The sequence below is a fragment of the Lepisma saccharinum genome, chromosome 1, assembly GCF_977018435.1.
Source record: "Lepisma saccharinum chromosome 1, izLepSacc3.1, whole genome shotgun sequence".
NCBI lineage: Eukaryota > Metazoa > Arthropoda > Insecta > Zygentoma > Lepismatidae > Lepisma > Lepisma saccharinum.
Window position 1 is genome coordinate 196,469,922 of NC_139229.1, and position 23,904 is coordinate 196,493,825.

A 23,904-nucleotide genomic window follows, 5' to 3' on the forward strand; every position below is an offset into this window, starting at 1 on the left:
TCTCCGTTTCCCGTGGAAGTCGGAGTTTTCAAGGAGACGGAGGCGACAGGATGTGATGGGCACCAGGAAGTAAAAACCCTGCATCCGCATTCACAGTCATCTACAGTTGGCATTGAAACAATAGTTACCATGGCAACAGAGACGCTATCAGGGCAAAGTAACTGATCTTACCATTATTTACTCAGATAACGTATTTATCACAGTACAAGTAACACATTTGTTGGTTATAGTATTTGATGCATTTGCATTCAGGAGAGAATTCATAAGTTCTGTATGCGATGGTACAAATTAGCATCCTTAGATGCAATGGTCTCTTCCATTCCATCGGCCAAAAGTGGTAAATGCCGGGAATGCACGGATATTTGGGTGCCGCAAACTTCAGGATTAAGAACTTATCCTTCGGTAGATACAACCAAATATCAATGAAACAATCACCAGAGACCGCCTCCAGCTAGCTAGGGGTGGGATACCACTGAACGCTTTCATTACAAAATAAAGAAATTACTACTAATAAAAATTGAAACAATTTAACTTGAGTTTAATATATATATGTATAAAAGTAAAGAACAAAGTTTATGGATATAAATGATTCAGTTCTTTTCTATTGAATTTTTTGTAAAGGGATAATTATTACGTCGATTCGGCTGGCGCACTGTTCTTTACTTTTGTTGGTCTTACCCACTCCACAGGTTCCTGGGCGACACTGCCCTGGTGCAGCCCCTATCCTTGAGTGCTTATGGTCCTAGGTTGGAACTCTGTTCTCCATTACTCGTGGTCATGTTCGTATCAAACACACGTATATGGCACAGGACTGTACACAACAACACTTAGTACATTCGGTCTCATATGAACATCACACGCATATATACATAGGACTGTGCATAACAATACTTAGTACCTTCGGTCTCATATGCACATCACACGCACATACACACAGGACTGTGAAGATCAATACTTAGTACATTCGGTCATTGTCATATGCACATCACACATATATGTATCACAGGACTGTGCACAACAATGCGACTGAGATCGGAACTGTTCTTCGGCGAGTTCGAACTAGAACTGGTCACCGACCGATCTCGCACGTCCGTCTCATATCAGCACTCGAAAAAAACTGTTTCCGCAAAATGTAGAAGGTTACGGTTATGCCGACATTGAATTGACTTTTTGAATTTTATTGGTGGAAATTTGGAGGGAAAGGTTACAAGCAGCAAAGGACAGTTTGCAAGTGATGTCAAGCCTCCTATGACTTCAGGCAATATAGTCCCGTTACACCAAAGCAAAGTATCCAACCATATTATCATATTACTATATATCTAGTGCCAAATCTTTGGAATTTGCAACCAGTACAGAAGGATGCAGACCAGATGATCGGGACTTATAAAAGGGGTTATTGTGGAGAAGTGAGTTTTATGACTTGTGTCGCCAGAATGGCTGGAGAAAGACACATATTTGGCAATAGCAGTGGCTGCCTCTGGGTCATTAGTGGAAAGATGAATAGAAGAGAGAACTAGAGTTAGCAGATAGTTGCAAGAAATTTTAGTATAAAGACATAGGGATTTCAGAAGTAAAGTTGGCTGTGATGCGAGGCTAGACTCGGGGCGAAACAGTTGTGGACCATGTGGGGCGAATTAGGGTTTGCAATGGGGAAACTTATAGCAATACTAGCAAGCAGTCGCTGCGAAATCGGAGAAATGCTGGAAAGATCTAGAAATAAGAAGAAATGATAGAATTCTTAAATATTATGATAAAATAATTAAAAATAAAATACAGATATGAACAGTGATAGAAAAGAACTGTTCCAAAGCCCCTTTTGAACTTAGAGAAGGAAAATTTATCCGATTCCGAGTTCACATTTTGAGTAAATGTATGAATAATGGAAAGTAAAATGAATAATGAATAAGCTACATAAAATACATATGAACATAAATTGATAAACGCAATACTGAAGATTAAATATATATGGGAATAAATGGAATATAATAGAAAATATAATAGAATATGCAATAATATATTGAGGATGATATAAGAAATTATTCTTTCCTTTATCTGGGAAATGGTTGACAAGAGGGAAAGTTCAGGACAGGTCCGTGCGTATGTTTGTTTGGGTTCCATAGTTCCTTGACCTTGACTGGGTCTCGTTGTATTGTACTTGTGGGGGGTCGTCCTCGCGACAAAACCTCCTCCAGCTGTGCAGAATCAATGAATGAGTGTATTCATTCTGACACTTTTCCATTTCTATTTACATGTTCACAAGCTTATGTGATTGTATCATTCTTTTATAGGCCTTACATAAGGTTTCATATCCTTAATATTTACATTATGGCTTACTTTGCCATCCATGGATGTTACTTCATAAGCATTATCATTGTACTTTTTCGTTATTTCCCAAGGCCCAGTGAAAAGTTCAAAGAGTTTCTTGATCTTGTGGTCCAACGCAGAGCTTTGCACATGATCCTTTATTAACACATGTTGTTCAATTTCGAACGTTATGTTTCTAACTTTTCCTTCTTGCTTTGCTCTTCTTTTGTCGGCTTTAGTCTTAAGATTACGCATTACTATATTTTCCCTTGCTGTTGTATCTGCGCTCTGTTGAGACTTGATGCCAAGTATATGTTCTGCTTCTGTCTCTAGATTCCTTCCAAGATGTATTGCCATAGGAGTGAATCCCGTAGCGATATTCACAGACATATTTAAGCATTGTACGATGAATGGTAAGGCTAAAGGCCATTGCGTGTGCTGCCGGTTAACGTACTTTCGTAACAATCTGACGATCTCTTTGTTAACTCTCTCGCAAGGATTAGCGTGTGGACTATATACACTGGTTCTCATTGCTTTAATGTCATTTTCTGCCAAAATTCTGCTCCACTTAGGTGTACGAAATATTGTTGCATTGTCGGTTAGTAAAGTCTGAACCTTTTGTACCTGAGGTGCGTATTCATTTAACGCTCGGTTCAAAACACTGTCGGTCGTGGCCTTCCTTAAAGGGTATAACGCAGTTTACTTGGAATAAACATCCGTAATAACCAAGAAGTATTCAACTCCACCTCTTCCTCTAAGTAGTTTGCCAATTAAATCTAACGCTGCCATTTCAGCGCAATCCTTGGGAATAATGGCGATCGGTAATCCTTGGAAATTCTTGTTTGGCGCCTTCACACGTTGACATGTGTCACACGAGGCTAAAACATTTCTTATGTGCCGAGCCATATTTTTCCAATATTCAATCTTATGAAGACGCCTAGGCTGGAGGTTTTGTATGCAGTAGGAACTGGCAACTGTGTGCTGTTACTGGTAGGCGGCGCTCATTTCCCGCGCTTCTCCATAGACCGTTATTCAAGATGGCGGACAACAGTGTGAACGTCTACATGGAACAGTGTGTTATGATGAAGTTTTTAGTGAACGAGTACATAAAACCTGCTGAAATTTATAGAAGACTTCAGGCTCAGTACGGTGATAAGACACTCTGTCGCAGTAAGACATTTGAATGGTGTAAGCGCTTCAAAGATGGCCGTATCTCTATTACTGACGATCCCGGTCGTGGTGGATCACAGCCCACGGCAGTCATTCCTGGGAACATTCAGCGCGTGGAATGTGTCTTTTGGGATAAACAGGGGATTATTCACGTTGATTTTTTTACCCCATGGTGTCACTGCCGTTTTTTGCGTGATGTGCATAAGAGTTTACGGAAGAAACGTCCGGGTTTCATCACAAAGGGTGTTCTCTTTTTGCAAGTCAATGCACGACCTCATACCGCTCAACGCACATTCCAAACATTCCTGGAAATCGGCTGTGAGATATTACCACCCCCCCTATAGTCCTGACTTAGCGCCAAGTGATTTTCATCTGTTTGGACCCCTGAAGGAATTCCTTGGAGGAAAACATTTCAACACTGATGATGAAGTGAAGAATGCTGTCCTACAATGGTTCCGCCGTAATGATAAATCTTTCTATGCCGAAGCATTCCAGGCGTTAGTTAAACGCTGGGATAAGTGTATAACTGTAGCAGGAGGTTATGTGGGAAAAAAATCCAGTTACCACACTTCGACATTTGTTATTTTTTTTTTAAAAAAAAAGTCCCCGATTGACTTGAACGACCCTCGTATAATTTACTTTTGGTTTCATTCTATTTCCCGAAGAAATAAATGAAATGAAATGAAAAGAAACGGTGCCAACATCCACGTATCGTACCTTCAGTTACTTGAACACTGTAAAGACTGGCTCGACTCCTTGGGTAACATACTCTCTGTACGGGGATCGATTTTCTGGGATGAGTAAGCTCGATCCTATTTAGACACTAATTATAAATAATGGTAAGCACTGGCGCTGGAACGGGGGGGTATAGGGGTACATTGTACCCACCCACATTTTTGAAGGGGGTACTGTACCCCCTAAATCCATAAATCGAGTTGTACCCCCTGTGCCCCCCCCCCCTTTGGTAATTTGACAGCAGACGCAAGGTGTTACTGTTAAAATAACTTATTTCCAAATCACCCAATAAAGAAATTGTATATTGTTTATAACTTATAAGCATTATCTTCCTTACCACAGAAATTCTAACCATTGCAAACTTACTCTACTACATTGGGCTTGCTACTACTGTAGTTAGTTCATTGACCTATGTTCTTACAAACCTCTTTAAGGAGATGAAAATTGTTTTAAATGTGTGTGGAACGATGGAATCAGATTTGTTCTCAGAAAATCACGCTGCAGACGAATGCTCCTTTGAGTAAGGGGGGGGGGGGGGGTACACTTCTCTAAAGAAGTGGTCAGGTCGATTCGAAGATAAGATACAAATCTTCATCAGAAGAGTATATAACTGACACCATTTTCTTTTGAATATTTAAAATGGAATTTTCCGAAACGAAATATACTTACACGAACGAGACACGACAGACCAACTCGGGGGCTACAGTGTACTCCTGTACCTGACCCATATTTTTCATAACTTTGTAAGAGGGTGTTCGGAAGATATATATATATATATATATATATATATATATATATTTTAAATAGAGTCCCGTTTAGCCTATCTGAGCATGAAATGAATCTAGAATAAGTTTTAATAACTTCAGAGTGAAAACCGAAACAAAAATAAACACAAGCAAGAACGAGAAGGACCTCACCACAGAGGAGACGAGTTGAGGCTGTGACAATTCTCGACTCATTCGTAGCACAACCATCGATAAACAAGCACACCACAGCAACAAAAACATACGCTTCGGCCATGTTGGCCTGTGAAAGTTGACGAGCACAAATGCGCATGCGTGGCTTGGTCTAAAACGGTATGGAAGTATTTTCCGAATCCACGGTCGAGTCCGTAAAATTTTAACGGTAGGATACGGTAAATTTCACGGTAACTTCTAACAGTGTAGGTGAAATGACATTCTCCCTAGACATTTAAATAGGGTGCAATTTGCGATTTTATCAGAGGGGAAGGGACTTATTTTTACCTATGTATTAGGTATACTTATAATTGGACATTAATTGCTTAAAACCTAATTTTGATATCGAATGCAACACAAACACAATGACATTTTAAGTTAAACCCTAAAGTCAAACTGTAAGGAAATTACATTAGTCAGATGAATGAACGAGATTGGTGAGACTCACTGTAGGTTCTATTGGTAGATTTTTGATTGAATTCACAAGGTCTTTGAGTGATATGGGAATATTTCATTGATTTATTTGGTTTATTTTACTTCCCTTTTCTGCCACTTTTGGCTAATCGCGAAGATGAGGATGAGTGAGGATATTATGAAATTGGTGGACACTCACAAGTAACACCCATGTCCAGGCCGGGATTCGAACCTGGGACCTCTCGCGTCATAGCACACTATGCTAACCCCTCCGCCACGGGGCCGTTCTTTTTTTTTTTTTTTTTTTTTTTTTTTGTAGATGCGAAAATCTTTTAACTATGACGCACACATGCTTTTGCTTATACGTATTAAAGTTCCTTTTCACATAAACGAGAAATTGACATGCCACCCAAAAACACACGCATGCACCTGCATTTAATACCATTACATACGAAAAGAAACCTTGGCCGGCTCTTCATATTGTCCACCAACGATTGAAAAGAAAAAAAAAACTTTTGAGTGTATGGCTTTCCTTGCTTCCTCTGAGATCTGAAGGATTTCGGTTTTGTGTATGTTTTTCAGTGCCTGAAGAGTGTCATTAGCTACAGCTAATTATGTAACAAATAAATGTTTTGTCAAATGTTTCACAAATATTTCAGTTAGACTTCTTACGAGTTGATCGGGAACCATCTCAACTCCGTTTTTTTCTTTTTTTAATACAACGTCCTATTGATGTCTGAGAAAATACCAAATACATGGCTTCTAAACGGCATTGGATGTTGGACATCTGCCATAAATTGTTTAAAGATATTTTTATGTGTAGCTATGGGACATTAAAATTAGAATGAACTGAACTGAAGTGAAACTCTATAAATATGATATATTCAATAATTTGGTTTCTATATCCAGTGGGTGGGATATGATTATTCCTTTTTGGGGTGGTTCAAAACCCTCCTCACCCCCTTTAATCTCATCCTGCATTAAAATGAATAGATGTGTCTTGGTTTGCCATTTTTACATTTCGAACTCCTGGTTTTCCGTTCCGTTAAATTCAAATAAGCCCGAAACGAGGTCCACAGTTTTATGTTTCAGAATCGTTATCTGGTTTTAAAATCTGAAAAAAAAAAACTGAATTCTAAAAAGAAACAAAAATATTTATGCAATTTTTGCATTAAACAACAGGACATTCGTGAATGCTGTTCTAAAATAGAATATTTCTTATGGCTTCACATTATATCCAGGTACCAAGATCGTATTTAGGGAGTTCCAGGGAGTCCGGACCCTCCCCGAAAGGCTTAGCAAGTAGTAATGGTAAATAATCAAAATATAATTGTTTAGCATTTGTTATAAGTACAATCGATGGTTATTTCCACTGAACTTATTGGAAGGCATGGAATTTGGTTCATACGGCTTTGAGGGTTCCGAAGATATTTGCACACTACTAATGATAATATCCGTAAAATATTAATCAGGAACTTTACTTTCCGCTAATTGGATCTAACTCCTTTTTTTGTTTTTCAATAAATATTCAATTCTTTTTCTATTTGACATTACATTTCTTGCCAGGGCAGTTGTTTTTATGCAAATCTTTGCGATCTTAACTACACGTAAGCTAGATAATGAATACGTGCTGTTATATCTCTATTCTCTTACTAGCCTATATTTTGCCTGTTCATGTAATAATAACAATACCATATTAATTAATTTACATATTTAATTAATATTTTAATGTGATTAAATATAATTATTTTAATTGTTATTATTATAATTATTATTGCGACACTTGCTTGGACCCCCGAAATGTATATATGTACCTAGCAGGCACGTATGGGAGGCTGAATTTTGTACCCCCCCAAATGAAAAACGTTCCTGCGCCACTGATGGCAAGCCACCATGGCCTCAGCTGCGACAGGTGAAAACACAACCTTAAAGGAACTTTAAAGGACTCGCACACTCAAATGCTATTTACATCGTCATGTTTGGACCCGACACATATTTGGATATGAAAGTAAGGATTCTTATCAGTCTCAGTGATAGACGTGAATCTCCTCGCAACTGCGGAGATAATCACCAATTCCACCTTCACCATTGACTCACGATTGAATCCCCCTTTTCACTCTTTCCCCCTAAACCATTTATTCTCCTCCCTTTCCACATAACAATCCCCAGTTATTCAGGAGTCATCCTTCATACTCGCACATTTCCTGGTTATGCGCTTCAGTAAATACAACTCGGCAATAACTGGCATAACCATTCCATTAATATTTCCTGGCTGGGCTGATTGCTAACTGTCTGGGAGAAATGACATATTTTATATTACTAAATTTTCTCTTCCTGATTTTCAATGATTATCCTTCCTTTCTTTATTTTTATACATAATTATCATCTCTTTACGACTGCACCCGTTCGTGTCTAAATCAAGCTAGAAATTCGGCGACGCCGGCGTGCGAGCGCTGAAGAGAGAAGTTGGGAGATATTGGATCTCGAAGCTCGTGTTTACGTATCCCGCATTATAGTGCAATACGAGACACCATTTCCGCCAACCGAAAACTAAACGTGCAAAATTTGCAAAACGACTTGCAGTGGTTTGGCTCGCTGGAAGCAATGCTTGTGTTGGGTTGCAAGCATTCAGGTGGCAAAGCTACACCTTTTGAACGTTAGGGACGCACAAACGACAAAAATGGCACGAGTCCAATGTTTGTTTTGATATCCTGCATACGTTTCTGTGGTCTTCGGGTGCAATTTTAATGACACGCGTTACCTGCTACTTAAATCAATTTTCCTTGCTAAACATTTTGAGCAAGAAACCAAAAAACTTGCTTCGATCTATGTACATGCTATGACTTGCACAGTTTATTATTTAAATATACCAGGTATTTTCACTAATTCATGCTTATATTTACTAGACTGTTTATTTAATACATTACCACTGTGTAAGAAATGCAATATACAAATCCGAACAATTACAACATTTCAGGTAACAATACAATTTGTAAATTGTAGTAAATGTTAAATTAGGTTCTTCTTGCACGTTCTTTATCCTCTGCTTTTGGATTTCTTTCCAGCAGTTACCATTTTTTGTGTAAATTCTATGTACTGACAGCCTTCCAGCTTTTCACCGATGTAGTAGTACATATGTACATAGTAATCCGCTGGAGCAATTTCAATGAGAAAAAAGGGACTCGTGTTTATAGTATTCAAAAGACCATTTGTAGTATGATATTTCCCCTGAAAGAAAAGAGATTGCAAAATATAAATGAATTGAATTTTCTTCTGAGTATAATTACCTATAGTTTTGTTATTTTACGTCGCTTTGCGCTTACACAATGTACAAACAAATATTAGCCTTTTTCAACAACACTGAGGTAGTTTCTAAACTATTCATACTGAATGTGATATTTTCCTTCGCATTATCTTTAAATATAGTGCAAGTAATGTTCAATTGTGTCAGCTATTAACCTAATTACTGCCCTGTTTTATTTTCTGGAAAATAATGGAAATCTGGTCCCACACGGATAGTCGGTTGAAATTAGCGAGGTGTTGTTCGGTATATTTATTCTATGCATATAGTTAGGCATGTTCAAATTTTCTTTACCAGCACATATTGAATTCCTAGGTTGGTCGGTGCCTGTCTCTCGGTAGCATTTATTAGTCATTAATCTTTTGACATTATATCTAGAAACGTTCATTGGTTGGGATAATTACCTTACACCAGACACTGCACACTGATGTCCAGAATATTGTTATTGTTAGTTAAATTTTTCCTAATAGTTTGCCATTTGTTATTCGGAAAATGTTCTCAATACTATGAGTTGGTATCTGCAACTGTTGGTGAAAATGTTTATATAAATTGATTGATGGATTTCATTGATTTTACTTCTCTCTTTTTTGCCAGTTTTGGCTAATTGCGAAGATGAGAATGAGTGATGATATGATGAAATTGATGAATAGACGCTTAGAAAGAACACCCGTGTTCAGGCCGCGATTTCAAATCCAGAGCCTTGGCGTCTTGGCGCGTTTTGCTAACAATTATGCCACAGCTGTATAGATACTGATATAATGGAATCTTCGATGGTATATGGTATCAATGTTATTGCCAACAATAGAGATTTGGACTTTATCTCTATATAGTTTCGTTTGTCATAGATTTTAGAGTGGTATACGAAAAATTACTCGCACCACAGAAACCATCCGATTGCTGAATTTAATAATGTGCCATATTTTCGATCCATTGGGATCTATTGAACCGAAGAATTTAGTTTCATGTGTGTAAGAACCACACTCAAACACACTCTATTACTATCTCTTGCCAGTTTAAATAAAGCATTTGTTTTTCATTCTTGCGAAAATTTATTCGTGGTATTTTATTTTCACACATGGTAACCCTATGTTTCGGAATTTTTTGCATCACGTGCCAAAGATTTTTTTTTATTTTCTATATTTATTTTGGGCTCGTATGTGTATCGCTATAATATTTTGCAATTGCATGTTTGTAATGATACATGCTGATAAATACTTGCGAGGGCAAACACTTGGTTTTCCTGGAAGGCATATATATCATGTATCACCTCTGAAGATGTTTTTCTTATCTATTTCAGTAGAGGATCCAGGATTGAGACAAACAAAAACATATTTACTGTTACACCGATCTTGTAATATTTATCGGTGACTTCAGGAATACGTTGATGAGCAACCGAGATATAGCGTGTTGATAGAAACCTTTCAAAATGTTAATAAACGTTTCACAGAATCTAAGTGTCTTTAATACTTGATACAGGTAGTTGTCGATAATAGATAAAACCCATTTTAACATAAAAAGAAACCGCACGTATTTATATTTTCTGCACCAAATAATAGGATATCAGATGGCGAATCCCTCCTACTTCAGTGTGCTTTTTGTCAATGTATGTTTGTTTAATGTTGATTACCTACTATTAAGCTAATTTTGACTTATTTTCCAATACATTTCAATGCGTTTATAGTCATAAATTAATAATGTAACTGGTCTATATTCATCTACTTGTTTTGCTTGTGGTTTCAGTATGATGATACAATTATTTTGTAGAACTTTTCTATTTTTAAAGGCATCTTGTATTATTTTAATTAATTCATATTTTATGTTCTCAAAAATGCAAATGGAGTTTATAGCCAAATACATTAGCACCCTGTTTTAGTTGCTACGCGATTAGCTAAAAGTTGCAGAAAAGCGAAGTAAAATAAAACAAATCATGCTATTATATCAAACATTTAAGTTGCACGTTAGCAACGTTTCATACACTTTCTCTGTAGTTATTTTACTATCTAGAAGTTTTCCATCCTCTTTTCGGAAACATTTATTTGGAAAGTTTATCTATCTCGCATCTGGTTCCCTTTCCCGCATCATAAGATGTTTGTGCTAACCAGTGACTTTATCTCAACCCCTTTCGGAAAACATGATGGTTGGTAGCTAGGTACATTTGTTGCGCAAGGTTTTGCTGGTACGTCTGCAAAGAGTCATCAAGTAAGTACTTTGTGCATTTTCCATTCAAATGTGGTATTGAAGCATACAATGTACGTACAAGGCAAGAAATACATAGTTTTGTGTAAGGTATAGCCCTCAAGGTTTGTTCTAACGATGAAAAAAGTTTTTATTGACAAAAGGAACAATAAATTTCGATTTCACTCAAGTGAATAAGAGTACAAATTGCATTTGAGCATTGTGTAAGGAAAGAACTGCATGGTGTTATTACATTTACGATTATGACCCTTTAATTTACGTATATTACTGAATATTGTTGCTTAAAAACTATTTTACATGCAAAATTATATTTCACATAATTGCCATACAGGCCTGCCTACACATACCTTTGGTATTGGACAACCTTGAAATTTACGTTTTTCAGCGTTCATGAGAATGGCTGACCAAATGTTGCCACCTTCAACCATCTTATCACACAGGTTTTCTAGCCACACAATAGGATAATCTTCACAAGCAGCTTGGGTGCCACCGCGGCACTTTTTCGACATCATTTTTCCCTGTAAATAACTTTGTTTTAATTGCGGTAGGAAGAAGAGCAATTAATCGAAATTGAAAATACAGAAATCCACATGTATGACAACCATGACAAAATGTTAACTAATAAAAGCAGTGGAAATAGAAGACTCGTTGAATTGTTTGTAATAAAAAATAGTTGAACATTTTGTTGTTGTTGAAAATTCCCAAAATGGGATGATATTGTGTGAAAAATACAATGTACATTACATAAGATCCACTAACAAATACATATACAATGAAGTGAAAGAAACATCCTATTAACCATTATTGTTGACTGTAGTAGGTGCACAGAAACGAAGCACTACGTACATTTGTGTGTGTGTGTGTGCGTGTGTATTGTCTATGCGTAGTGAGGGACAAAGGGAAGAAACTAAATACAGTGAGTCTCACGTTCGACTTGCCCGCGGAGCGGCGATCAGCTCGTCGGGCAGTGAGAGCGCATTTACCGGCATTTAGACCCACAGCTGTACGCTGACTTGCCACTGGACGCGTCAGTGCTTCTTTGTCCACATAGCTGGTGTTCAGTTTGCACGTATTTGTGAAGTGTTAAGGTGTTAACAAGTGTTTTAGATTAGTTTGTTTTCTGGTGCTTTTCTGCAGTCTACTAATGCCACGCTATACGTACAATTGAAAGGAGCAACATTTACGAAGGGAAGTTAGAAGGCCATACTTGTGAACACATTTAGGGAAGAAGGATCTGTTCTTGAAAAGAAGTGAAGGGGCCTTGCACAAGAAACAGACATTTCCATGACGTCACCGTGGCGAGCTTTTGAACCAAGCCATGCATTAGAAGAATTGAAAGAAACATCAGAGAAATTGAAGCAATTTCGGAAGGGGAACTGATGCGTGTTAGTGAAAACTTCATAAAAAGATGCCGTAAATGTGTGGATGCAGGAGGACAACATTTCCAACACCTCTCGTAACAAGGTAAGTGCCCATTTTAATTGTAATTGTCCATGTAATTGTACGAGCTTATTTCATTACATAGATAGTGTTTCCAGTTACGTGGTTGTTGCAACGAGTCTGCCGGCAGACACGCTCTCGTTTCCCGGCGCGCTAGCTGCCGCTCCGTACCCAAGTCGACCTTGAGACTCACTGTATTTCTTGAAGTATTTACAATTAAAGTTTTACTGAAAAGTAACAAGTAAATCATAGCAAAAAATCTAAATAAATTTTCGCTGTTCTTCAACTACCGTTAGAAATGACAATGACCTTTTTAAAGTATTGCCTGTCATTACAGAGTTAACCCAATTATTTTAATTTTAATGATACAGTTTTTTTTAAATATTTTTTGTGCACGCAACTGTAATTTATATTCATTATGTATCGTTATACATGACAAGAAATTCCAGTTTATTATGTATTAACAGGCAGACTGTTAAATTTCAAAGGAAGAATATTGAAAATTTTACGTTATCTTCTGACAGTGGGTATGAACAAAAATTTCATAACAGTCATACAAGAAGGCAATAGCAAATACCTAAACTTATAACGAAATTTAGTAAGAGGTAACAAGGAGAAAATTATAAGCAAGTATCTTACCCGCAAGGATTCGTCAAGATTCACACCGAACACAGCGGTTGATGTTATCTCTGTAGTTGATTTATTCAACCTCGAAATGTCTGCGTCTTTGAACACAATTCTGCTATTTTCGTATCCGTCACAAGGTCTAAACTCACTGTAATCGATTCTCATTTGCTGTAAAAGGAAATTGGGATGTTTATAATCATAATGTCTTTTCGTTAATAGGAAAATAAAAAAAAAATGAATATATCATTTAAAATTTTCAAAATCGGCTGTATTCAAAGTAGGACATAGGCCTATAACCAGCATACCGCTTTTCAAATTTATACCATCAAAAATTGAAACAAAATTTTGGCAGCCCTGCATTTTTGGTGTTGTAAAACATTCCTATTTAGTCATATATGCAGCAGCATTAATATCCAGGATACAGATTTTCAACTTACTTGTTTTAAAATAATTAGGTTAGATATGACAACCCAGCATTTCCATTTATTAAAAACTTTCCTATTTGGCTGTATTCACGGTAGCATAAATAACCAGCATTCCGATCTTCAAATTTCTGTTTTCAAAAACTGAAAGGTTAAAATTAGCACCCTGCATTTCCCATTACTTTAAACTCTCCCCTTTAACTATATTCAAAGCAGCACATATAACAAGCATATTGATTATGAAGTTTCTGTCTTGAAAAATTGAAAATAAATAAATAAAAAAACAGATATGACAAGCATGGCACCAGCGAGTGTCTCGAAGGAAACGGCTTGGTCTTTTGTCCTCTGTACACATTGAATCACTTTCCCTCTGCGCGCCTCACAGCTTTGTGGTATTCTGAAGGTAGAACCAATTCTCTGCAGTCAGTGTTGCCAACAGCACGGGAGAAAAACGGGCTAAATCGCACCCAAAATGGAGCTAAAATTCACATCCAGGGGGCTAGATTTACAAATCTTGGGTGTTTTGGTGCAAAATTTCTGAAACTCAAGAACCACAACTAATCAACTGTCAAGATGAGGGGCATACGCTCAACTAAATTAAATTTTCTTACCTTAAATAATTTATTTCCCCCGTAAATTGTGGTGCAGTAAATTACACAAAAGCATTACACATTTTCTGCATATTCCTCCATATGCACACGCTCACACACACGCACACACACACACACACACGGCCGCACACACGAACTAGTCTCTGGTCGAGCCTCACTGTTACGAACGATTCGTCGATTCCGCACCGCATTTCTGTGAACTTTCAAGGACCGGATGCAATACAACTGAACAAAGATTCGCATTTTCTGGAATCGACGCTATCCGTAATTCGCCTCGGGCTACACAGCATATCAAAACCAGAAACAAGGGGATAAAGTGACAATGTGCACTTGTTACCTGCTCCCCAGGACGAGCTTGCAGGTGCAGAGGAGGGTCGGTTAAGTGAATTCTTCTTTGCAGTTTATTTTTCTGAAAATGCCAAAAAACATTTCATTACTGAAAGGGCTAGATTTGTAGCAAGATTTCTCTCTGTAGGGCTAAAAAGCCCCTTCGGGCTTTTGCTGAATTTTGGGGCCGAGTACGTACTCAAAAGGGCCAGTTCTGGCCCCAAAAGGGCCAACTTGGCAACACTGTCTGCAGTAGACTGACCAATTTCAGTCGCTCGAACCATTATTCCATACCAAAACCGTGGCGTGGAATGTTATCTCAAACCGATATGTCGAACTGTTTTCCCAGAAACTGGTTTCTAAAGTGGTGCGAACCAGAATGCTTTTGCATGAGGAGCTTCGAGTTTCGGTTCGTCTGGGCCGGAGTAGAAACTGCCAGCATCAATTCCAGTTCGAGTCCGAATTATCTATCCGATTTCGGTCTCCAGCGCCGAACCAGAACTGATAAAGCGAGGAGTGATTCAGTCTGACCCGAACCAGAACTCGAACTAAAATGAATTTCAGTCGCAATCCCTGCACACCAAGTGTGTGTTTACAAGCTAACTATGGCCTTTTCCAACTGGGCCTTTTTTTATTGCGACTTGAAAGTGACAATTTTGTGTCGGGCTTGCAGTATTTTTCTCCTTCTCTACTACCGGGTTGCACATGTGTACTAGGAAGACAAACTCTCAAAGGAATTTCTCTGTTACGCCAGCCGCATGCTTGATGATTATTTTGCCTGGTTGAGTTAGCGTACTGTACACAGAGGTCGATAATAAGAATTTTAGCAATTATAGCTTTCCTGGCACCGTGATTCAAATAGGTATTCTCGGGTTACCAACCAGGTTAAAACGGCGTTAACTTCCAACGTTTCGAGTGCATACATTGCTCTCATCTTCAGGGAATGTAAAAATGGATAATAAACGTTTTCGAGAAGGCCTCATCTCCAGGAAGCTATCAAATTCGGGGCAAGCCCCGGCAGCTAACAATCTTTTGGGTGAGATAAGTCAAGGCAAATGGATAATAAACCTTTAATGATCCAACAAGATGGAGCGCAGTGGAAGGTTATATATATGAAGAACGGAGCTTGGACTCTGTCTTCCTATTGGCTCCCTCTGGATCCTGGTGTTCTCATTGGCGGGTGTGTTAATTTTACGGAGGAGTGGGTTCCAGGCATGACTCAAAAATTTCTACTGCGCATACAAGAAACCCCTCGATAAATCACCTAAGACAAACTCTACCAAATTTTAAAGTATTCAATATCCTTAGATCAAATCATTTCTCTACCCTCAACATTCTTGCAGATGCCATTTCTAAGGAAGAATGAATAAAATTCAAATCCTCCAATTCCACCCGTTCCAATTCAAATCAGGCCAATCCCGCAGCCGCAGCCACAGCCACAGCCACAGCCACGCCAATCGGAGAGGCTCAAACAACTCCATAACCCAATTTCCGGGCCCCAGGAACAAGGTCAAGAGCAAGCAGTAGAACACCAAGAAGTAGAATATGAGGAACCACCGCCACGACCCTCTAAAGGAAGATACACAATTTCGACCGGAAGACAGGAGGAAGAAGCGAGGAAACGTACCAGACCTCCGAGGCTCCCGGGAGAATCGCACAAAGACTATCTTTAAAGGATTCGAACCCGGTACCCATAGCATTTAAACCCAGACAAGTACCCATAACACTCCATTAACTTAAATTTTTACATTTTTACTATGCAACGTAACATACATACATAATCATTAACTTCAACACTCTCTTAACAATAATTTATTTTTCTTCCACGTACATCTTAACCCACCTTCACATACCTATCCAAAAGCATTCCAGGACCTACCCTTCCCGGGGTTTCCAGAATAGTTCCTTCTTATTGAAGTCATTCCAATATACCTCCTCCTCTTAACTACAATCACCCACTTTTAATATAATCTAATGCTACCTTCCTTTCTACATAACTTTTATATATTTCATTTCCAAATATGCATTATTACACACTTATATCACAGATAAGGGTATTCTTATTTGGGCTTATATCATACCAGAATGCTTATACTTATATAATATATTTTTGAAAACCGGCGCAGTCCAGGACTGCCTCGGTACTTGGTACTTGATCCTGAAGAATGTCCGCACAAGACACCTGTACAATCAAGACAACTCGGATTCCTCGGATTCCAGCTTTTCTTTTCCAGGCGTGATTGAGCTGAAGTCCCACGTTCCTGTTGAGATTGGTGCTTTCCTAGTCCCTCCCGATGGCGCAGTGGTAGCGTCATCGTCTTGTTATGAAGGGGTCCCGGGTTCGATACCCGGTGGAGGCACATAGTGCCTTTAAGCTGTAGGTCCAGTCCCGATTAGCCTTACTGCACAAAGTGAACTTAAAACACCAACTCAATCAATCAATCAATCAATTGAGATTGGTGCTTCCCGGTGAAATGGAACCTTACACTGGTTTCCATTCCCTGACGATGAGAGCAATGTATGCACTCGAAACGTTGAAAGCTAACGCCGATTTAACCTCGCTGGTAAGCTGGTACACCTGTTCGAGAGAGAGAGAGAGAGAGAGAGAGAGAGAGAGAGATAAAGAGATGCATTTCATGATTTTTGAGGTTCATCCAATTTCCCTCATAAATATATATATATCATTATAGTAAAATATGGAACGATTTAAAATTTCATCACCCAGCTTATAATATGAAAATTCTGTTAGGTGACTGTAATGCGCAGATTGGCAAAGAAGAGACATTTAAACCCACGATTGGTAAAGAAAGTCTTCATGAATTAAGTAATGATAATGGTATAAGATTGATTACTTTTGCAACCTCAAAGAATTTAATTGTGAAAAGTACCACTTTTAAACATAAAGATATCCATAAATATACCTGGTCTTCTCCAGATGGTAAAACTCATAATCAGATAGATCATATTCTCATTGATAAGAGAAGGCATACTAGTATAATTGACGTTCGTACACATAGAGGTTCTGACTGTGCCAGTGACCATTATTTAGTAATTGCTAAATTAAGAGAAAGATTCGCAATGATAAAAAATAAGCAACAAAATCTAAAAGTTCTAAAATTTAATACAGGAAAATTTGCTGATGAAAGAATTAAGAAAGATTACCAAATTAAACTGTCAAATAGATTTGATGTTTTGCAGAATTTAAATGATGATGAAAATATAAATGAAACAGATGTAAATAAGAATTGGGAGCACATACGTAATGCAATAGAATCAGCAGCTAAAGAAAGTATAGGATACCATAAACCAATAAAAAGTAAGCCATGGTTTGATAATGAATGTCATAATCTAATAGAAATAAGGAATCAGGCTAGACTTAGGTGGTTAAATAACTCTGATGATACAAATCTAAACAATTATAATAGAATAAAGCGAGAAGTTAACAACACGTTTAGAAGTAAAAAAAGAGATTACTTGAAAAGCAAAATTAATGAAATTGAAACAAACAGCAAAAACAAAAATATCAGAAATTTGTATAAAGGTGTAAATGAATTTAGAAATGGGTGACAACCTAAAGTAAACTTGATAAAAGATAAAGACGGTGATTTTCTAGCTGACCCAAGTGATATTCTAAATAGATGGAAGAACTACTTTAATGACCTTTTAAATGTTCATGTAGGAGATAAATCAGAAGTAAATGAAGTGCACACAGCAGAACCTTTAGTTCCAGAACCTAACTTGACTGAAGTTAAAGATGCTATTAAAAGGCTAAAGAATAACAAAGCACCTGGCATTGATTTAATACCAGCTGAGTTAATTAAATATGGGGGAAATTCGTTAATATGTCAAATTCATGAATTAATTTGTTTAATATGGAATAAAGAAGAAATCCCTCAACAGTGGAAAGAATCCATAATTGTTCCTGTGTTTAAAAAAGTGATAAAATGAACTGCAATAATTACCGTGGAATTTCTCTACTCTCAACAACATATAAAATATTATCTAACATTCTTTTAACAAGACTAACCCCATATGCTAATGAAATTATAGGTGATTAATATCAATGTGGATTTAAACGTAACAAATCAACTACAGATCAAATTTTTGACATCAGACAGACACTTGAGAAAAAGTGGGAATATAATCAAAATGTCCATCAGCTATTCATTGATTTCAAAAAAACATATGATTCTGTCAAAAGAGATAAATTATATAATATATTAGTGGAATTTGGAATACCTAAGAAGCTTGTTAGTATGATAAAAGTATGCACCAGTGAAACAGAAAGTAAAATTCGTGTGGGTGTTAATGTGTCTGACAAATTTACAATTCATAATAAGTTAAAACAAGGAGATGCATTATCTCCATTGCTCTTTAATTTTGCCTTAGAATATGCTGTTAGGAAGGTAAAAGAAACTAACGAAGGACTAAAATTAAATGGTATGACTCAGTTGTTAGCATATGCAGATGATGTAGACTTATTAGGGGATGATATAAATACAATTAAGAATAATGCTAAAATATTTTTCACAACTGCTAAAGAGATAGGTTTGGAAGTTAACAAAGAGAAAAGTAAATATATGCTTACAGGCCGAAACCAAGTGTTAGGTAATAATCAAAATCTAATTATTGATAACAACTCGTTTGAACCAGTTTCCAAATTCAAATACTTAGGAGTAATATTAGCAAATGAAAATTATATTAAAGAGGAAATAAAAAGGAGGCTTAATTCAGGAAATGCATGTTACTTCTCTCTTCATAAACTTTTGTGTTCTCGTTTAATATCTAAGAAACTAAAAGTTAAAATATACAAAACAGTAATTTTGCCTGTATTATTATATGGGTGTGAAACTTGGTCCCTTACATTGAAAGAGGAAAATAAATTGAGAGTATTTGAAAATAAGATCCTTAGGAAAATCTTTGGACCTAAAAGGGATGAGGAGACAGGTGAGTGGAGAAGGTTACATAATTTAGAACTACATAATTTGTATCCATGTCCAGATATTATTAGAATAATTAAATCAAGAAGAGTTAGGTGGGCAGGCCATGTGGCACGAATGGGAGAGGAAAGAGGAGTTTACAGGATTCTTGTTGGGAAACCTGATGGTAGGAGACCTATAGGGAGGCCAAGACGAAGATGGAGGGACAATGTTGAGATGGACCTAAAGAAAATCGGTAGAGATGGAAAAGAGTATATAGATCTTGCTCAAGATAGGGAAAGATGGAAGGCCTGTGTTGCTGCAGCCATGAACCTTCGGGTTTAAGAAGGTTAGAGAGTTAGTTAGTTAGTTAGTTAGCTGTTTCTTCTTCGAAAAATAACTTTTATTGAAGTAACATTTTACCCACTGTTACAACATTCAGTAAAACATGAAACCAATTTTTAAAAACAAATATTTAAATTGATGAGTATCTTTCGATCATTTTAATGAAATTGCTTTCTGACATCATAATAAAATATTACTTCTTGTGTTACAAATGTATATCTGCTGTTTTTGAGATGAAAAATTCATCACATGCTGGGAATATTACAAAGTACGGTTAGTTTTCAAATCATAGTTACAAGAAACTTTGTTTCTGTTCTTTTTGTGCAAATACGATAATTTCCAAGCATGAATATTTAACAAATATTCTTTCTTTGCTATCATAGAACTATGTTATTAATAACGAAACCACCACTTTCATGTAAATAAAAATAAAACAATACCAAACCATTTCAGTATGTTATTACCAAGGGTCATTGTACGTATATAATATCATGAAAACAGACTACGTGATTGCATCAATGCTTGTTATGATTCTACTCTTCTCCTGCTTATGCAGGCTTAGCCATTTGTGGTTCAAAACCTTAATAGCATATGCCTCCGGCTTAATATTTATTCTGCCAATGTACTGGCAATTTCTCTGAGGTGACAAACGAAGAGCCTATCAGATTCTACCCACATCTACCTACCCACATCACTTGAAGAAGAACACTAGATTTCGCAGGACTTCTCCTCTTGAAGGCAACTTGTGCCCCTCAAAATTTTCCAAGACATGACAACTACCTCCTCCGACCACGGCACTTTCACACGTCGCTTCATATTCACATCATACAGCAGTGGCGTATGCTGGTTTTAACTAGTGGGTAATCTCCGACACTTGATTCATCCACCCACTCCTTAAGTCTCCCTGCAAATTTACATCAACATTCATACAGGATTTATGAATGTATGTGTGAAAACGTTTACCTTATTGTTGCTACCACTGTCGAATAATTGTTGTGATTGCAGTTAATCTACGTTTAGAATTTCAAATAATAAAACAAGAAAATATAATAAATCTATAAGAAAAAACCTGTAACAAAGAATATGAAAGGAATGCGGTAGTGAAATAAAAACCCTCAATATTAATTGAAGTGTAAAATTCAAGTTACGCCAGTACCCAGTTACTCGTGCATTCACGATTTTTGTTTCTATACACGGAAGTTTAAGTTCAAGACCTGTGGTACAAGTGATGCTACTGGCCTACCTACATTAACTATTTGCAATTTCTCCGGAAAAGATCCCTTTCCAAATATTTTCACACGCAAATATTGTATTATATCCATTGCCTTTAACTTCTGTAAAGGCAGCACCAGCACGAATACTAAACCACTAACAGCTAAACAAATATTAAATTCTCGAATCGCTAATAGAACCAACAGCACAAAGCCACCTACAACATGCATTCAATTCCCTGCGCCAATCTTCTATTTTGGTTCCTTCCTGCTTGACACAAAATTAAATTCCCTATGGATGCTGAAAAATTCCCTTTCCCAGCTTTATATTCCGTGCGATGCGCGAGGTTCTATAAGTTGGAATCATTGCGTTTTTTGTTTATATATTTTACATTCAAACATCTTTTATCATTATGATCATTATTAATCTAAAGAGGGGGGGGAAAGCAACTTAAATTACCTAATAAATATATATATACTGTATATATATATATAATTTATTTCTCATAGCTTTCCCTTTTAAAAAATATTCATTTCTGTGAAAGAAGTACTCTCACTGGTTTTGAAGGCTACAAAGAGAATGTAATCACGCATTTTAAAATAAAAAATGAAAACAAGTAATCATACAAATAGTTTAATTACTTCATTAATCGATTGATTAAATTGTTATTTGACGTCGTAGGGAGCTGTGGTAACCACTCCGCCACAGAGGTTGGTGTAATTTCTTGAATTTCTAGTTAAAATTTTAATTTATTTAATTACCTTCATCTTCAATATTAAAGTGTTTTTTTTTCGTTGGACAATATCTGTTGAAATTGCAGAGATCAGGAAGACAGAAGCAAATGTAAAATGAGAATTAACATAGCATTGGTTCGCAATTTTGTTCAGATTTACCTGTTTCTCCCGCATTTTCTCTACTTCCCTTTTCAGTACTTAATTTGTGAACCCAGAATTCTGTTTCCTGAGAAATTTCCCTGTCGTAAACAACACAGCTCCTACGATACAAAGGCCATCGGGGAAGAATGGCAGAAGAGGGTGCCAGCCGAGGGAACAGCAAAGGCTCTGGGGTGGAGAGACCGTCTGATGGACTCTCTCCAGAAGGAGGTTACCCTTGCCACGGAATCACCGCGCCTGAGAAGCAGTGTTTCCTTCCCCACCCTCCCGTCAAGGGTTTTAAAGGGAGCCGGTGGAATCTCACCCTGACGTCACCAGATTCCACCAGCAGGAGAAAGTGGCTGAAAGCCTCACGGACATTCCGCTGCAAATGGTTGAAAACATTCGCGCGCTGGAAGCAAAGAAATATGTGAATCAAAGATTGGTTCGGAAGAATATTGCGAAGAAATAAAAAACAACTTTTTTAAAAATTATAGCCGGGTCATCTCCGATTACCTAGGTGACGCACAGTATACGCCGCTGGCATACAGACACAAAGAGACAGGGCACGGAAATACGAGGATCTGCGCTGAAAGGAGCGCTGAAACACACTGAGGTAGTGTTGCCAATCTCCGAATGCAGGATTTCCCTTTTACCAGTGTAAAATTTCCCTTTTTCGACCTAAATTTCCCTCGATTTTCAAAACACATCTGAAGCTGTATCTTTGTATTACTATAACTGTTAATCAGGACCGTATATAAGGGGATTTACTGGGTTCAAACCCCCATTGAATAAAATACTAGAAACTGATCATAGTTTCATAATATAATTATCCTAAAATAAACATTTGAATTTTAAAATAAAACACTAATGTATGTAAAAAATCCACAAACCAAAAAAAAATTCGTCTGCAGCGCAATGATTGTCGGACTTTGAAACCCACCCATTGTCAAAGTTAGCTAGGGTCCTGCTGTTAATATTTTTCTTTTGACGCCTGTTTTACCTGAGGAACAAACATTATTATTATTATTATTATTATTAAATATTTATGAAAATCATAAAAGTGTGAAGTAATGGGCAGCCACTCAATACGAATTTTTTTCCACATGTTTCCCAGATATATTTTCATCCGCTGATAAATCCCCACGACATTTTCCAACCTTTTTGGGAGTTGCAGGTAGCTTCCTATCAGTCACCTCTTCCATTCTCGTTGCAAAGACACAGGACACACAAAGTCACACACCCAGCCACTAAGACACGTTCTGAAATGATGGATGGAACAAGAAAAAAATGAAAATCGCGTCCCAAATTCTTTCCAGGTGCAGCGCGGCTCGTGCCTTGAGGCCTTTCTAGGAAACGCGACAAATATAAGACTGACCGGTCAAGGTAATCTATAACAGGGAGGAAGAAAGCTTACTGAAAAGTGTCACTGTTACTAACTATTCATTTGGAAAAAGTACATGCTGAAAAAAAATATTTTCGAACTTTTTAAAAGAATGAAACGAAAATGTGAGTTTAAATTTCCCTGTTTTTTAGCTATTTTTCAGTAAATTTCCCTTTTCCCTTTTCACCCTCAAATTTCCCTGTGCCGAGAGAAATTTCCCTGCTTTTGGCATCACTGCACTGAGGTCGGTCACCAGCAAGCTGTGAATTATGTGCACTCAATTGTCATTCGTTCGGTGCACTGGCTACAAGTAGTGCTCTCTCTGCCACCCAAAGACGATGCTGAAGGCTATAAAAGCACAGGGCACAATGCTTACGACGCTAAATCGTAGTTACCAATCTTATGTTTCTGCAATGAATATGTATTATGTGACTCTTCCATGACCTTTGAGCACAAGTTTTTAAAAACGTTGAGCACATTCGGATATGCCTATATGCCTATATTCTAGGCGTGCTATCCTTATGGGAAAAATAAAAAAAGCATGGTGCACGGCCGAAAAACATGGCTCTTGTAGCAGATCTTGTGTGGGGCGATTTAGGTCCATTGCCACACAACTGAAGGGCGACTTTCAAAATTCTCACATTTTTGGAATTTTGTATCATCCGCAGG

At 37.3% G+C, this 23,904-nt stretch overlaps 1 protein-coding gene across 1 annotated transcript in view; it reads right to left on the reverse strand.

Annotated features, from left to right (window-relative positions):
* Positions 1-8,439: 8,439 nt before the first annotated feature.
* LOC145991047 (uncharacterized) overlaps positions 8,440-23,904 on the reverse strand; it is a 66,134-nt gene continuing 50,669 nt past the window's right edge. Inside the window, exons 3-5 of the mRNA XM_083126749.1 lie at positions 13,156-13,311; positions 11,424-11,594; positions 8,440-8,807 (exon numbers count right to left, since the gene is read on the reverse strand). Coding sequence (XP_082982875.1) covers positions 8,616-8,807; positions 11,424-11,594; positions 13,156-13,311 — 519 coding nt within the window. The 3' untranslated portion in view covers positions 8,440-8,615. The remainder of the gene's footprint in view (positions 8,808-11,423; positions 11,595-13,155; positions 13,312-23,904) is intronic.